Source organism: Elephantulus edwardii, unplaced genomic scaffold (genome assembly GCF_000299155.1).
Source record: "Elephantulus edwardii isolate Elephantulus edwardi_28Jun2011 unplaced genomic scaffold, EleEdw1.0 scaffold00016, whole genome shotgun sequence".
NCBI classification, from domain to species: Eukaryota; Metazoa; Chordata; class Mammalia; order Macroscelidea; family Macroscelididae; genus Elephantulus; species Elephantulus edwardii.
The window spans coordinates 1838212-1856659 of NW_006399766.1; the positions used below are offsets into that span (position 1 = coordinate 1838212).

Consider the following 18448-nt stretch of genomic DNA (forward strand, 5'->3'; position numbering starts at 1 on the left):
AGTCTTCGCAATCACCTGTTATGCATCAGAGAGTTGGACAATGACCAAGGAGGATAGAAGGAGAACTGATGCCTTTGAGCTGTGGTGCTGGAGAAGAGTAGTGGAAGAAGTACTAGAAGAAAACTTCCCGTGTATTTTGAAGAATGGGGAACTACACATCCAAGAAACACAGAGAACACGAAATAGACTAGACACAAAAAGAAAAACACCAACACATATCATCGTCAAATTCTCCAAATTAAAATATAAAGATAGAATTCTAAAAGCAGCACGAGAAAAAGAGTTACCTACAAAGGGGAAACAATTACATTAAATTATGATTTTTCATAAAAAACCATGTGAGCTAGAGGGCAATGGGATGCCATATACAGAAAGTTGAAAGATAACAATTGCCAATCAAGGATTGTATATCCAGCAAAGCACTCTATCAAATTTGAAAGGGAAATTGGATTCTTTGCAGAAAAGAAGGACCTTAAGGAATTTGTGAAAACAAAAATAAAACGGAAAGAAATTTTAAGCGAAGTCCTACACACAGAAATGCCAAAGGAAAGTGAATGGACCATAGTAATCAGAAACAACAGAAAAAGAAATATGGCAAAATGGCAAAAGTAAAACTTGGCCTGACAATAATCACACTTAATATGAATGGACTAAATACACCAATTAAGAGGAAAAAGAGTAGCAGAATGGATTAAAAAACAAAGCTAAAGCCCATCACTATGTTGCCTACAAGAGACAGATCTAAAAAAGGAAGAGAAATGCAGACTCAAAATCAAAGGGTGGAGGGAAAAAAATATACCAAGCAAATGGCAACCTCAAAAAAAGAAGAGTAGCAGTAATAATCTCTGATAAAATAGATTTCAGAATGAAAACCATCACCAAAGATAAGGAAGGGCATTATATATTGATTAAAAGCACAATAGTTCAGGAAGGCATAACCCTGGTCAACACTTATGCACTAAAAGATAGACCCGAAAAATACATAAAAAAACAGTTAACCAAATTGAAGAGAGAAATAGAAAGAACCACAAAAGTGATAGGACATTTCAACACACCACTATCACCAAAGGACAGGTCAACTCAAAATAAATTCAACAAAGATGCAGAAGATCTAAACAATACAATCAAGCTAACTCAAACTTGAGGATATATTCAGAGTACTGTATTCAACAAAAACTCAATTCACTTTCTTCTCAAGTGCACATGGTACATTCTCCAGAATTGATAATATATTAGGTCACAAAGCAAGCCTCAACAAATTAAAAAACATTGAAATAATACAAAGTATTTTCTCAGATCACAATGCCATAAAACTAGAAATTATCCAGAGAAGAGTAAAGATTACAAAACTACCCATGTGGAAACTAAATAACTCTCTGTTAGAACATGGTTGTGTTATAAAAGGAAAAAAGAAAGAAATAAAAATGTTCCTTGAAACAATTGATAATGCAAATACAACTTACCAAAATATCTGGGACACAGCTAAGACAGTCCTCAAGGGACAGATAATAGCAATAGGTACACACATAAAAAAGGAAAAAAGAAGAATAACCTATGATCTAACTCAACACCTTCAGAAAATAGAAAAAGTTCAACCATCTAATCCTACAACCTCTAGAAGAAATTATCACTAGAGAAGAAATTGAAAAGGTCATAAAAAGACTTCTTCCCCATAATAAAAGTCATGGGCCAGAAGGCTTCACAGCTGAATTATACCAAACATTCAGAGAGGATTTAGCACCAATTCTACTTAAATTATTTCAAAAAATTTAAAAAGAGGGAATACTACCAGAGTCATTCTATGAAGCAAGCATAATCCTAATACCAAACCCAGCAAAGATATTACCAAGAAAGAAAACTACAGACCAGTATCTCTCAGGAATATAGATGCAAAAATCCTTAACAAAATCCTAGCCAAAAGGATCCTAAAGCACATAAAAAAAAAATCACCATGACCACGTTGGATTCATAACAGGTATGCAAGGATGGTTCAAGAGAAGAAAAACAATGTAATTCATTATATTAACAAAGTAAATAAAAAGAACCATATGATCTTAGCAATTGAGGCAAAAAAGGCATTTGACAAAATACAACACCCATTCCTGATAGAGACACTCAGCAATATAGGAATAGAAGGAAATTTCCTCAACATAGTGAAAAGTATACATGCAAAACCAAAAGTTAACATCATTCTCAATGGAGAAAGACTAAAATAATTTTCTTTGAAACAGACAAAGGACCAGAGAAGGATGCCCACTGTTATCACCTCTTTTCAATATTGTATTGGAAATGCTTGGAAGGGCAATAAAACAAGAGAAGTAAATAAAAGGCATCCAGATCAGCAAAGAGATGGTTAAACTTTTGCTATTTGCAGATTATATGATAGTGTACACAGAAAACCCCAAAGACTCAACAACAACAACAACAACAACAACAAAAACCTGTTAGAGTTAATAGGCCAGTTTAATAGAGTGGCAGAATATAAGATAAATATAAAAAAATCAATAGGATTCTTCTGCAATAACAAAGAGAACTCAGAGTAGAAAATCAAGAAAGAAATACCATTTACAATAGCCAACCACAAATTGAGATACTTGAGAGCGAACCCAGCTAGAGATACAAAAGACCTATACAAAGAAAACTACAGAGCATGGCTGCAAGACACAATAAAAGACCTAAAAAAATGGGAAAACGTGCCCTGTTCATGGATAGGAAGACTCAATATGGTGTAACTGACAATTTTTCCAAAAGCAATCTACATGTTCAGTGCAATTTCAATCCAGATACCAAATTCATTTTTCAAGGAGAAAAGGAAATTATCAAATTTATTCGGAGAAGTAAGAGACATGAATAAGCAAAACACTTCTGAGAAACAAAAACGAAACGGGAGGCATAGCACTCCGTGACTTCAAAATCTTCTATACAGCAGTAGTAACAAAAACATCGTGGTACTGGTACAATGACAGGCACATAGACCAATGAACAGAATTGAGAACCCAGAAATAGCCCCAGCTATCTATGATCAACTGATATTTGACAAGGAAATCAAAGCTATCAAATGATGAAATGATAACTTCTTTAACAAATGGTGCTGGCAAAACTGGACTTCCACATGCAGAAAGGTGAAACAGAATCCACATCTCACACCATACATAAAAATCAACTCAAGGTGGATCAGAGACCTAAGAGTAAAGTCCAAAACCATAATGTTTATAAGAGACAAATTGAGGTCAAGCTTAAAAACACTAGTCCAAAGTATAAAGAGACTGCCAAATATAACTTGAAATACACAGTCTAATGGCAAGCTCTGGTGGCCTAGTGGCAAGAAGCTGCACTGCAATCCCAGAGGTGTGTGGTTCAAATCCACCAGATGCTCTGCTGGAGAAGGAGGAACAATCTCCTCCTGTACCAGTCAGATATGATTTGATGGTACATACACACACACACAAATAATAAAAAATTTAAGAAAAAATAAATACACAGTCTAAAGAGGATAAAATTGATGCATAGGACCTTCTAAAGATTAAATCCCTGTGCATATCAAAAACCTTTTCCAAGAGAGTGAAAAGAAAACCTACAGACTGGGAACAAACATTTGGTAATACCATCTCAGACAAGAGTCATATAACAAAAGTTTACAGAATACTCCTGGGCTTCCACAAGAAAAAGACTAATAAGGCAATTACAAAACTGGCAAAAGACATGGAAAGAATTTTCACAGATAAAGATGTTTGAATGACAAACAGTCACATGAAGAAATGTTCCAAATCACTGGCAAATCAAAACCACAGTGAGGTACAATCTCACTCCAGTAACAATGGTAAAGTTTAACAGGGCAGCAAGTAATAAATGTTGGAGAGGATATGGCGAGAAAGAACTCGTGTACACTGTTGGTGGAATTGTAAAATGGTACAAGCATTCTGGAAGACAGTTTGGCTGTCTCAAAAAGCTGAACATAGAAATTCCATATGACCCCGCTATTCAACTATTTGGTTTATACCCTAATAATATGAGAACTGAGGCACAAACTGAGATTTGCACACCAATGTTTATAGCAGCCTTATTCACTATCACAAGAACATGGAAACATTCATCTATTTTATCCTCTCCTGGCTGTAGGTTTTTCAGGATGCTTGGAAGACTGTTCATGTTGTGGATTAGGGCTTCTAGACTTCTTCCAACCTTTTCTCAAATGAAGTATATAGTCCTTGATTTTAGTACTCAGTCCTTAATTTGCTTTGACTTGGTTTTTGTGCATGGTGTAAGGTGTAGATCTTGCTTGAGTTTTCTACAGATAATTTTCCAATTTTGCCAACAGCATTTGTTTAAAAGGCTGTCATTTCCCCACTTAAGTGATTTCATCTCCTTGTCAAAAATTAGTTGTCCATAGGTAGATGGGCTGATTTCTCGGTTCTCAATTATATTTCATTGATCTATGTGTCTGTCATTGTACCAGTACCATACTGTCTTGAACTTTCAAGAATCAAATCCTTATGTACATCCAAAAACATCTCCAACAGAGTAAAAAGAGAAGCAATAGGCTGGGGAAAAGTATTTTGTAATGACATGTCTAATGAGGGACTTATATCTAGAATTTATAGAATACTTGAGCACCACAACAATATAAACAATCCAGTTGAAAAATGGGCACAGGATATGAACAGACACTTCATTAAAGAAGACATTCAGGTGGCGAACAAACACATGAAGAAGTGCTCAAAATCTCTAGCCCTAAGAGAGATGCAAATCAAAACAACTATGAGATATCATCTCACCCTAGTAAAAGTAGCAAAATTCAACAGAGCAACAAACAACAAATGCTGGCGAGGTTGTAGAGAAACTGGAACCCTTATTCACTGTTAGTGGGAGTGTAAAATTGTGCACCCACTATGGAAGTCATTATGGTGCTTTCTCAAAAAGTTGCAAATAGAAATAGTATTTGACCCAGCAATTCCACTACTGGGAATATGCCCTAAAGAAACCATAACTGCCACTCAAGCAGATATATGTACACCCTTGTTTATTGTGGCTTTGTTCACAGTAGCAAAGAGTTGCAAACAACCCAAGTGTCCATCAATAAATGAATGGATAGAGAAACTGTGGAATACCCACACAATGGAATAGTATGCTGCATTGAAAAACAAGGAACTCATGAAATATTATACAAAATGGGTGACTCTGGAGGACATTATGCTGAGTGAAATATCTTATTCACAAAAGGACAAGGACTGCATAATGCCACTGTTGTAGAACGGGACTAACATCAGGGTTGGAGGCACTTAAGAGGGGTTAAATAATGTATACTGCTTTCAAACAGATGAGGGAAAGAACTGTTTAAAAAGTATATAGGATTAGGTATTATTGTCATGACAGGAGTACGGAGTGAAGGCTGCATAGTGGAGTGGACTTGAGTGGAGGTCATTGTATAACAATGAAAGAATTTTTCTTTTCAAAGAGAAGATCGAACTGGGGAGGGGGTGATCAGGGAGAAAAGTGCAACAAAGAATGAATGGAAACCCAAAGTCTCCGTAAACTTTTATGTAAATTAATTTAAAAAAATACAAATGCAGACTTTTAAAAAAATGATAAAAACAGCACAAATGTCCAACCACAAATGAATAGACAGAGAAATTATGGTATATTCACACAATGTAATACTATGCAGCAGGCAAGAGGAATGATTTTGTTAATTATTACCTAATTGGGAAGGGACTGCAGAACACTATGCTGTGTGAACTAATTCAGTCCCACAAAGATAAATACTGTATAAAACCATTATTGTAGAATGAGTATTAGGATCCAAGAGGGCTGGGAGAGGGTGGAAGCAGAAGGATGTGGATGTGTGTGAGGGACGGGGGATTAATCATGGGGTTGAATATTTGGTGGGTTCGGGGGTGAGGGAAATTGAAAGAATTTGCTCAAATTTGTATTCAAATTTTGTAAATAAACTAATTGAAAAGAAAAGAGAGAGAGAAAGAATTGAACATAGAAACTCAGTATGGCTTAACTACTCTACTACTAGGAATATATCCCAAGGAAATTAGAAGGGAGAAGACACAAAGAAAGATTTGTACACCAATGTTCATAGCAGCGTTATTCACCATCGCAAGGACATGGATACAGCTCAAATGCCCTGCCACAACCGAATAAATTAATAAATTGTGGTACATTCACACAACAGAATACTATGAAGCACTCAGAAGCAACAATTTTAAAAAATACTACATAACTTGGAAGAGACTGGAGAGCATTATGCTGAGTGAACTAACAGTATAATAAGGACAAATATTGTGTAAGACCATTATTGTAAAAATAGAAGGATAACTAGAAAATCATGAGAGCTCAAGGGCTGAAGGAGTGAGAATGGAGGGGTAAGGATGCGTAGGGGTGAAACCACACGGTAACACAGTTTGGTGGGTGGAGGGAGTGGGGGAAGGAAATGGGAAGAATTGGGGTGAAAAGACAGGGCAAAATCCAATGGTGAACAATTTCATAAAACATAATACATGTGAATGACTGTATTAAACAATATGAATGAAGAATACTGTAAACACACACACACACACACACACACACACACACACACACACACACACACACCCCTACCTGTGGAATTAATGGGAATGGTTGAATTGTTATGTGGCCATTTTTTTTCTCAAGCCAAAAATCTTTCATTTGAGTTTCTTTTGAAATTTCTACCCTACAACACCCCAAATAGTCTCATCTCTCCAAAAAAATCTTCAGTAGATCACAATCTGTACCCTCATCTCAATTCTACACTAGTCTTTTGTATACCTATTTGACACCTACATTAGTGATTAAAACAATATCTCTGTTTTAACATGCAAACATCATGATAATTCAATAAATTTTTATATTGTTCAAAATCAGAAATTATTTATTAAATCATATTTTTCCAAAATAGGAATGGGTTCAAAAATAGTAAACATAAGCAACATACTTTATGATCTAGAAATATATTTGTATCTGGAAGTTCCAAATGTAATAAAAATGTATGTTACCATTCAAATTACTCATATATACTTTCTTTCATACACATATACTTTTAATATTGCACTGAAAACATTTTAATTTTTGCTACTAAATTAGAAAAATTACATATGTGTATAATTATAGTTCTTTAATTATCTTTTAGAACTGAAAAATATTGACAGAACATTCAAATTTCATTTTTGTTTGACACTTAAACCTCTCATTAGGATTACTTAATATTCTTAATATTCCCAGGAAGATTTTTACTTTTTAAAAATCCAGAAGATCTGCACAAAGCCATGTTTCAGTTTCTATATTTCAGCAATATCCCATAAAAATTTCTTAGAATTCAAACTTAAAATATCTGAAGATAGTACCATTATGAAGAAGTAAACTAACAGAGGAAATACATTCACACGCTTATAGAATGCATGATATAAATACACCTACTTGAATGTTCATGTTAAATCCAATTTCACGAAGAACATTAACAACAATAAGAGAATTGTTCCGATACTGATCAGGAATCTTCGGTTGTGTATACATATATGCAAAGTGAGATTCAATCTGGGGAAAAAAGAATCATAAGCATTTTAGTAAAGTAAGTATAATTGGGGTGTGGGTGTGTGTGTGTGTGTGTGTGTGTGTGTGTGTGTTCTCTTTATATTTTAGCAAAGAATCTTTAAATTATAATGTTTGGTAGCAGTAGATTATTGTATACAAAATACAACAATAAACAGCAAAGCAATGCTAATCAGATTCAGATAACAGACTTAAATTAAGAAATTTGGAATAATAATTTTATAGAAAATCTACTTAAAATTGTAATTATAAAAAAATTTAAAAATTGTAATTATAAATTCGTACAACTAACAAAACGCAAGAGAAAATTATTCTTACCCAATATGGGCAATAGGTTGCTATCTGTGATGCCAAAACAAGGCCATCTGAAAGGTCTTTGTCAAAATTTGTTATCCATTTCTTAGAAGGAATTCCACCTGTTCAAAATAGGAGGGAGAGTAATGGTTAGACATAAATTTATCTCACCTTTGGGAAAAAAAAGCATATTTGTTTGGAAATGAAAATAAATTTTAAACAGTAAAAAATGCAAAACCTTAGGGAGTTCAATATCATGAAAATTGTCTGCAATGCATTGTATGTAACTAAGCACCATATTCTCTCTTCTAATTAAAATATCATTAAAATTATACTATCATGTGAAAATAGAAGATATTTACAGTACTTAAAAAATTACTCACTCTGTGTCAGAGACAATAAGGTTGGCACAGGACAGAGCAGGGTTTAAGATTGTTGTACATAGGGTATGAAGAGTTGGAAGTGACTCCACAGCACATAACAACAACAATTGAGTGCCTTGGAATGAAAACATTTCATCAATGCCAATCAACACTGTAAGAACCTCAACAGACAGACGGTTACTTGAGGCTCTAAAGAGTGTTAGTTTCCTTCTTTGTTGCGGAACATTTCCAACATGTAGGATAAGTGTCTGTAGGAGGTTGAAACTTATGACTTATGAAAAACAGGGTTGTTTGACCTATGAAAATATAATACAAGAAATAATAAAAGGAATTTTCCATTGCATAAATGTTTGCAACCTTGAAAACGAACAAGTGAAATTTTCTAATTTTTTATTGATGAATATAGTGTTTTATCTGAATGTGCCACGGAATATTTATCCATTTATTTGTTGAAGAGTATTTGAGTTATTTTTAGTTTGATCGATTATAAATAAGGCTGCTATAAAACATGAACAAATTTCTATTTTTATGATCTTTTTTTTCTTGAGTATATAGCTAAGAATATGAGTGGTGGATCATATAGTCACTTCATTGAACAAATTTTCAGATGTTCATTTCCCATTCCTTTATCTTCTTTGGGGAACTTCTAGTTCCAGATGTTCAGATTTTTGACCATTTGTTAAAAATCCGGTTGTTTATTTCCTTGCTGACTTCTGAAACTTTATGTATTCTGCGTATTAAAACAGTTGTGTCACAACTTTCCATTTAGTTTTTGCCTGTTTCTGTTTGTCAATGTTTTAGATTTTTAATTTTTTTTTATCTTAAGCATATTTTGTTAGAGTTATACTTAAGTATTTCATTTTTAGTCCTATTGCAAGTGATTTTAAAAAAATTACTGTTAACTGCTTGTATCTAGAAGCAGATTTGTTTTGGGTTTTGATTAAATACTCTTTAACCTTGATAAACACATGTAGTAGTCCAAAAGTTTATTTGAAGATTCCTGAGGATTTTCTACCTGACAACCATGTCCTTATTCAGCCTCTTTTCAAGGAGCAGCAATCATTGTTGTACACATGCACACACACAAACACAAATATACATTCAAACACATATTTTATAATTTATACAAAAAGATCAACTTCAATCTCAAACACCTGTGACCAGGCTAGCACATTATTCTTCACAGCTGACGTAGGAAAATGGCTCAGTGCCACATTCCCTCCCCTTTGGAAATACATATAGAAGTTGGGTTGACATGGTGCCATTTGGTGTCCCAATCTCATGCAAGGGTCTAAAATTTACTGTGTGCCTAGAACACTGAGGAGGGTTTCACTGATAAGCTAAAGCAATTAGGCAAGAGAAATTCAATTCCCAGTATTATCACTGAATGTTCTGAGTCCAATCCCTCTGCTAAGATGCCCTAGGCAGAAGGCACAGAGACTAATCATCCTCTCAACTACATGCTGTTGTTGAAAAATTCTTTCATTGTTTTACAATCCTTCCCCCCAGGTCCACTCCATTATTCAGCCTTTGTTCTGGACTCTGTCATGACAATAATACCTAATTATGTAGCTTCTTACCACTAGGCCACTAGAGTTCCCTTTCTCAACTGTTGCTTTGTACCATCAAGTTGGAACTGACATATAGCTGACACTCCAGTGAGTATTCACAAGCATGGGAGGAGACTGCAATTACATGTGCACTAGTTATTTTGCATTTGTAATAAATTTTCAACAGAGTCCTTAAGAGTGACAGGGGTTTGTTGGTTGGTTGTTTTTTTTTTCCTTTCTCTGTATAGAGTAATGTTCATATTCCATTGGAGACATGGGAATTCGGGTGAATCAATTGTCCGTCCTACAGGTAGGTACCATAAGGGACAATTTTTCAAGACTAACCATTCCATTGAAGGACTTCTGAGGTCTTCGGACAAAAAGAAAAATACTCACAATAGGATGCAAGCTTCCATTATGGCTATGACCCACAAAGTTTCATAATCCTTGGCTAATATATACTTGCCATCTTCTACATCATTTTCCTAGGTTCCAGTTGTATTTACTGAAGTAAACCACAGCTAGCATTTTAGTTTTTACTGTAAGCACCTGCCACTACTTAGATTTGGAGTCACTTTGTTACTACTCTATAATTCCAGTTTCCTGGTGGAAGTCAAGAGAAGATGAGAATTTGGCACTTGATAGGTTTTATTTTTTAATTGTTGTAAGGGGTGAAATAAAGCTCTTTGTTTTTATTAATTTTAATGAACATTTACAGAGATTTTGGATTTCCATTCATTCATTGTTGCACTTTTCTCCCTGCTCCCCCCCCCAGTTCACTCTTCTCCTTGAAAAGCAAAAGTAAAAACTCCTTCAACGGTATACAATCTCCCCCGCACCCCCCATCCCCAACCCGAGTGTACTCTACTCTGCAACCCTCATTCCGAACTCTTATTATAATCATAATGCCCTAAAATATATTACTTTTAAACTGTTCTCTCCCTCATCGGCTTCAATGCAGTATACATAATTTATCCAGTTTTTCTCAGTCTTACCCCCACCGTGATGTCAGCCTCATTCTACAACAGTGGCACCATACAGTATTTGTCCTTTTGTGACTGAGATATTTCACTCAGCCTAATGTCCTCCAGGATCACCCATTTTGAACAATATTGCATGAGTTCCTTGTTTTTCAATGCAGCATAGTATTCCATTGTGTGAATATATCAGAGTTTCTCTATCTATTCATTTGTTGATGGGCACTTAGGTTGTTTCCAACTCCTTGCTACTGTGAACAAAGCCGCGATAAACATGGATGTGCATATATCTGCTTGGATGTCGGTTATGGTCTCTTTGGGGTATATTCCCAGTAGTGGAATTGCTGGGTCAAATGGTATCTCTATTGAAACAAAGTTCTTTATACGGTTTTGTCTTGTTGTTTTGTTTTTAAAGCTCTTTACAGGTTTCTATCTCCCCATGCAGAAACTAAATGTGCTTAAGTTTGTTGAACTTGTCACAGCTTTGGAATAACTTTGATATTATTTGTCAAGCATCATTCAGTTTGGCTGTTGCTGCTGAAACCTGGCTGTCAGTTAGAGTAAAATGGCACACTTCTGCAGAAAAATGTTGGCAAGAGGGAAAAGGGAAAAGTGTGGGTTCTTCTCAAATATCTCCTTCCAAAATTTCCTGTGTTTTAAACCCTGAGCTGTTGTCAAGCTCCTGCCACTGTACCACCACCTTTTTGTTGTTGTTGCTGTGTATCATCAAGTTGGAATCAATCCACAGCTGAACCTGTGGTGGGTTTTCTGAGGCAGTTAATGGCACAAGAGGAGAATGACCATCCTTACAGGGTGTCTAAATGTGTTATGTGAATGAAGAGCAACTGCATCAAATGGAAGCTGAAATGCAGAATTTCTGGTCCATAAGGAGTTGCACTGTTAACCCAAAAGCTCTCTGGCAGTTCAAATCCACCAGCGGTTTCATGGGAGAAAGGTGGGCAATCTTCTCCTATGATATGTATAGCCTTGGAAGCCTGCTGGAGGAACAACTATGTGTTGATTCAGACCCCATGGCAATGATTTTTAGTCTTTATGCAACATTACTAAAATATAAAAACAGTTTAACAAAAACTCCTGGTGAGTTTTGTTCATATTACAGTCTGAGAAGTTAACGCAAGGTTGATTTTTTAAAAAGAAGTCAATAGAAAATCCAAGCAATGTGACACAGAGCTTTATATTTTAATTTGAAATTACATTTTGTTCCATTTTTATTCATTCAGAATATTTAACTTGAAACATTCTGACAATAACCAGAATAAATGTTAAATGGATGTAAAATGAACTACAGATACGTGTTCAAAAACCAAATCAACTAATATAATGAGTTGAGGCAATAGGTGCATTCACTTATTTGTTATGAATATAGCAATTGCTGTATAAATTTTAGGGGGATTTGGTAGCCTAATAGTAATGATGGTTTCAAACCCACCAGCTTCTCTGTTGGAGAAATATGTGTGATTTACATCTCTGAAAACCCACTATGTATTGGCTCCAACCCAATGACATACAGTAACAATATGAAAATTTTGTTTCAGGGAATTATCACATAGTAAGTAACAGATTTGTTGGATTACAATTTCATACCACAAATGCACTAATTTAACTTTCCCAATTCACTGTTTACTACATTTGTTAAATTGTGCAGTTATAAGCACGGTCTAATTTTAGAGTACATTTATTTTTTTAAAAATTGAGTAGCTTGATAATAATCATAATAAAGTAAGAAAAAAATTGAGTAGCTTTTAATTTTTAAAATTTATTCATTGGTGCACATTTTCTCATCCACTTTTTCTCCTTCCCTCAGCCCACCCCACAATATACCCTTTGCTCCAGGTTGTTCTCATTATTTTTATGACTAAAAAAAGAAGTCCTATTCATTTTAGTTATTACTTCTAATGTCTCCCTCAATCAAGCCTCTGGCAAACACTTTCTAGCAGTATGGGTTTTCCAATTTTGGATATTTTGCAGAAATTCAATAATTTTACAGAAATTAAATAGCCTTTTAGGACTGATTTAGGTCAGTCCATGTAGTAATATGTACCTCTCTCTTTCATTGACATTGAATCAGTCAGTTCCAACTCCTAACTGATACTCCAGTGAGTTTTAGGGGTACTGTAAACACAGTGAAGGAGACTTCCCATCTTTCTCCTGCAAAGAACTTGCTAGATTTCAATCACCAGAGGGGGGTTAACAGCTCAACTCTTTGTGAAAGATGCCACCAGATCTCCCTAGTAATTTCTTAATTATTTTTATGGTCAAATTAAAATATTCCTTTTACAGAAATAGTATTTTTTAGCTAGTCATCAGTTGATAAACATTCCAGGTGCTTACATCATGAATAATGCTGTTATGAACATCTTTGCTTAAGCTTTGCGGTAATAATAGGTTTTCACTTATCTTGGGTATAAACCAATGAACAAGATTGCTGAATCACGTAGCAAATTTAGTTATTACTGTGACTTGTGTGAAAATTTGCAAAGCATATTAGTTGTGAGGGTTTTTTTCAAATCAATCATTCATATATATATATTTGGTTCCATAATGTTGATTATAATACACACTGTCTGATCATCAAACATTCAACATTGTCCTTCCCTTCATCCATTCCAATAAAGTGTTCATTGTCTATCTACTAATTTTCTAACTCTCTTCTGCCCCCCTTCTCCCTGGTAACTACACTAGATTGATTTTTTTTCTGCAAGTAAACCTTTCATTAGCTTTTTGTAACAGTACTCTTGTGCAATATTTGGTATTTAGGGACTGAGTTATTTAACTCAGAATAATGTATTCTAGATTCATTCATATTGTGTCATAAATTCATCATTGCTTTTCAATGCTATACAACACTCCATCATGTGAATGCACCATAGTTTTTTTTTATCTATTCATTCACTGATGGGCAATTGAAAAATTTAAAGACACTGCCTACAGTTTTCCAAAGTTATTGCACCAATTTGCAATTTCAGCAATTTCATTTTCTACATATTAGTGTCAAGATGTGAGGAATGGAAATCTATATCAATTGCTACCTTGTTAGGGTGTTTTGGTTTTTTTTTTATTTCTGTGACAACTAATTATCTTGAACAACTTTTCCTGTGCTTATTGAGAATTTGTTTCTTAATTACGGAAAAATATTTTCAAACTTTTCAATTGAGTTATTTATTTTTCTACTCTATGTTTATTCAAAAGAGCCTTGGTTGAGATTTTCATGCTAATCAAGTGGTCATTATTGGAATTTATCATTTTCTCTGCAGGAGAAAAGATCTAGTGATCTCATCGTATAAAGATTATAGTCTAGGAGTCCTGTGAGGTATCCACCCCTATCCTATAGGTTCTTTATGAACCAGAATCTACTCAACAGCACACAACAATATGCTCATTGAGAAGTTAATTTAGATATATATTTTATTAATATGGTCTATCACATAGATTAATGTCTGCATATTTAACCAGGGAGCTCTGGTGACAAGTTGTGGTGTTGTTGTGTACCATTGAGTAGAACCAACGCATAGCTGACGCACAAGCAGGTTTTAAAAGGCAGTTAATAACACAGGATCAGATTGCTCATCCTTCTCCCTTGGAGCAGCTGTTGGCCTCGAACTGTGTGTCTCCAAAATTGCAGCACAGCTTCGTGCCACTAGGCCACATTGCTCACCAAAAAGTTTAGACTTGCTGGGAGTTCAATCTCCTGTATGATTTATAATCTCAGAAAACCAATTCAAGGTCAGTTACAATTTGGCAACAAATTATTTCTTAGCTATATGTTTATCTCAAAGATTGATTTAGTTTTACTTCCAAATGCCTGATCTTCCACAGTAGTATGACACAGTGCTTAGTCTTGAACTCTCCCAATAATTAGCTACAAATCAGAACATTGTTATTTATAGATTTTAAAAATTTTTCATTATTATTGTGATTTGAGTAAAAGTTTTCAGTGCAAATTGGTTTTCTACTTAGTGGTGCATGTTTTGTCTTATAAAATCAATTATAATTACCACAACGTAATTATAATAACCACAATGTAATAACACATTTACCACTTCCTACTGTAATTCTCATTTCTGTTAATCCTTCTGTCCTACCCCTTGCTGCCTTCTGGGCTTGACCCTTGGGAAAAGCTGGTCTTTTAACTTTATACAGTCGAGTATTCTTAGAAGTGAGTGCTTCCCTGGTGTTACTGGTCACCTAATAGGCTTTTCTATTGTTTAGCTAAAAATTGAGTGATGAAGGTGAAGAGTTTATCCATAGTGGAAGAAAGACTAAGGATCACAGTCTGTAACAGATCAGTCTATGCATACAATTTTCTTTAGCTTATTTTTGGAAATACATTGACAGGGTCTTTCTTCCTAGTTTATCTTAATAAACATAGTTCAACTCGTTGCCATTGAGTTGAATCAACTAATAGCTGACCCTCCAGTGGATTTTCAGAGACGATAAATCACATGGAGTAGACTGTTCACCTTACTCCTGAAGAGTAAGTGGATTCACACCTTTGGGTTAGCAGTGCATCCTTTGAAAATTGTTTAGTATCAGAGCAACAGGTACGCTTCCATTGACAGATGAATAGTAACTGTACAGTGAGGCACATTGGCCAACAGGTGAGCCAGTATCTCCAGCATGGAAAGTGAAACTTCAACAATTACCCTCAATTATCAGTTGTTCTCTCTCATTGCAATTGATAGCTGATCCTCCAAATAAGGGTTTCTAAGACTGTAAATTGCACAGGAAGAGATTGCCCATCTTGCTTCCCCAGAGCTGCTGGTGGACTCAAATTACCAGAGAGACTCCACGATTGGATTAGTATCACAACACCCTGTGGAGTTTACCACCAGCACTCCCTTTGTCATGGAAAAGCAAATAAAACCAGAGAGAAATTTTATTTCATATTCACTAGAATAATAATAAAACACAGACAATAACAAGTGTCAGTAACAAACATTGGCAAGGATTTTTAGAAACTGGGAATGTAAAATGATGCAGACTCTTTGAACAGCAAATTTTGTTTGTTTTTCTTTAAACCTATTTTTTCTGGGTGAAAGATTACAAATCACATGGGCTTATTCAGACAGTCATTCATAAGCATTTATTACCATTGATTTACTGATGCAAGATACTGGATGATCTGGATGGATTGACTCAGTGACTGGGGTAATGTGTGTCAGAGACAATGAGGTTGGCTCAGGACAGAGCAGAGTTCAAAACTGTTGTAAATAAAGTCACTATGCAGCAAGTGACCTGCCAGGATATAACAACAAGGAAATCTTTACTGTATACTGCTATTTCCTTCACCACCTTGTCTCTTAATTTTGTTTCTTATCCTTCTTCATTTGAAAAGAATTTGAAAGTCCATTAAAAGTCAGATAAACATACAGTTATCGTAACCATTCAGATACACTAAATAAAAAAAAAGAAAGCTTATGTCTACAAAACATTTCTATTTTTAAGCATTTACCTCAGAAAAATGGAAACGTGTCCATGTAAAGTTTAATGTACAAAGGCTCATAGTATTTTTATTTGCTGTAGCCGAAAATGGAAACTACACAAATATTCATTTATTGATGTTGTTGTTGTCCGTTGAGTCATCTGCAACTCATAGTGACCCTATGTACAATAGCCCTGAAGCCTACTTTATACTGTGCCAATCTCACTGTCTTCGACATGCCTACCCTGATTACTTCAGTCATTGAATCAATCAATCTACTTCATTGTCTTTCTCTCCTGTGCTGTCCCTCCCTCCACCCTCCCAAGCATGATGTCCTTTTCCAAAAATTGATCACTTCTTGCAACATGTTCAAGGTAAGTCAGATGAAGCTTCAGAATCCTTGCCTCCAACAAGCAGCCTAGTTTAACCCTCTCTAGGCCAAGTCTGTTTGTTTTCCGAGCAGTCCGTGGTATATTCAATATTCTTCTCCAACACCACAGCTCAAAGGCATCAATTATTCTCCTTCGATCCTCCCTAGTTCTCTGACACATAGCAAGTGATTACAAAGACCATGGCCTGTATCAGGTACAGCTTAGTCTCCAGAGTGGTAACATTGCTCTTCAGTACTTTGGAGAGGTCCCTAACAGCAGACTTTCCCATTATAATACATCTTTTCATTTCCTGGCTGCTGGTGCCAAGAGTGTTGACTATGGAGCCAAGAAAATTAAGCTGTTAACAGTCAATCTCTTCACCATCGATCCTGATGCTGCCCAGTGGTGAGAATCTTTGTTCTCTTGGCTCAATCCATATTGAAGGCTGCAGCCCCTGACCTTCCCCAGCAAGTGCTTCAGGTCCTCCTCAGTTTCAGAAAGCAAGGATGTTTCATCTGCATAATGCAGAGTGTTGATGAATCTTCCTCCAATCCTGATGCCACACTTCTCCTCATAGAGCCCAGCCTCCCAGATAATCTGTTCTGCATATAGATTGAAAAGGTATGGAGACAGGACACATCCCTGGCATACACCCTTCCCAATTTTGAAACATGCAGTGCTTCCTTACTCTGTTCTGATGACTGCCTCTTGGTGCAAGTATAGGTTGTGCAATAGCACTATCAAATGTTCTGTAATTCCCACTCTTCTCAGTGTCAGCCACAGTTTGTGATGATCCACGCAGTCAAATGCCTTTGCATAATCAATGAAACACAGATAGACATTCCTCTGGTATTCCCTGCTTTCAGCCAAGATCCGTCTAACATTAGCTATAATATCCCTAGTACTAAACCCCTTCTAAACCCAGCCTCCTGCACTTCTGGCAGTTCTCTGTTGTTCTATTTATTGTTGTTGTTGTTGTTGTTATGTGCCGTTGAGTCATTTGCAACTCATAGCGACCCTATGCACAACAGCCCTAAACCCTGCTCTATCCTGTGCCAACCGCACTGCCTCTGACACACCCATCCTGATTACCCCAGTCACTGAGTCAATCCATCTCATAGAGGGTCTTCCCCTCCTGCACCGTCCCTCCACCCTCCCAAGCATGATGTCCCTCTCCAAGGACCCGTCCCTCCTGGCAACATGTCCAAAGTATGTCAGACAAAGCCCCAGAATCCTTGCCTCCAAGGAGTAGCTTGGTTTAATCCTCTCTAGGATGAATCTGTTTGTTTTCCTGGCAGTTCATGGTACATTGGGTACTCTTCTCCAGCACCACAGCTCAAAAGCATCCATTCTCCTTCTGTCCTCCCTAGTCATTGTCCAACTCTCTGATGCATAACAAGCGATTGCAAATACCATGGCCTGTATCAGGCGCACCTTAGTCTCCAGAGAGACACTGTTGTTCCTGAGTACTTTAGAAAGGTCCCTAACAGCAGACTTTCCCATCGCGATACGCTTTTTGATTTCCTGACTGCTGGTGCCAAGAGTGTCGACTGTGGAGCTGAGCAAACTGAAGCTGTGAACAATCTCAATCTCTTCGCCACCCATCCTGACACTGCCAATTGGTCCAGTGGTGAGAATCTTTGTCTTCTTGACATTGAGCCTCAGTCCATACTGAAGGCTGCAGTCCTTGACCCTTGGCAGCAAGTGCACGAGGTCCTCCTCAGTTTCAGCAAGCAGGTTTGTGTCATCTGCATAACGCAGATTGTTAATAGATCTTCCACCAATCCTGATGCCACAATTCTCCTCATAGAGCCCAGCTTCTTGGATAATCTGCTCTGTATACATGTTGAAATGG

General features: G+C 36.1%; 1 protein-coding gene across 1 annotated transcript in view; it reads right to left on the reverse strand.

Moving 5' to 3' along the window:
* CHDC2 (calponin homology domain containing 2) overlaps positions 1 to 18448 on the reverse strand; it is a 135108-nt gene that overhangs the window by 85353 nt on the left and 31307 nt on the right. Inside the window, exons 9-10 of the mRNA XM_006881847.1 lie at positions 7894 to 7991; positions 7444 to 7560 (exon numbers count right to left, since the gene is read on the reverse strand). Of these exons, the coding sequence (XP_006881909.1) occupies positions 7444 to 7560; positions 7894 to 7991 (215 nt within the window). The remainder of the gene's footprint in view (positions 1 to 7443; positions 7561 to 7893; positions 7992 to 18448) is intronic.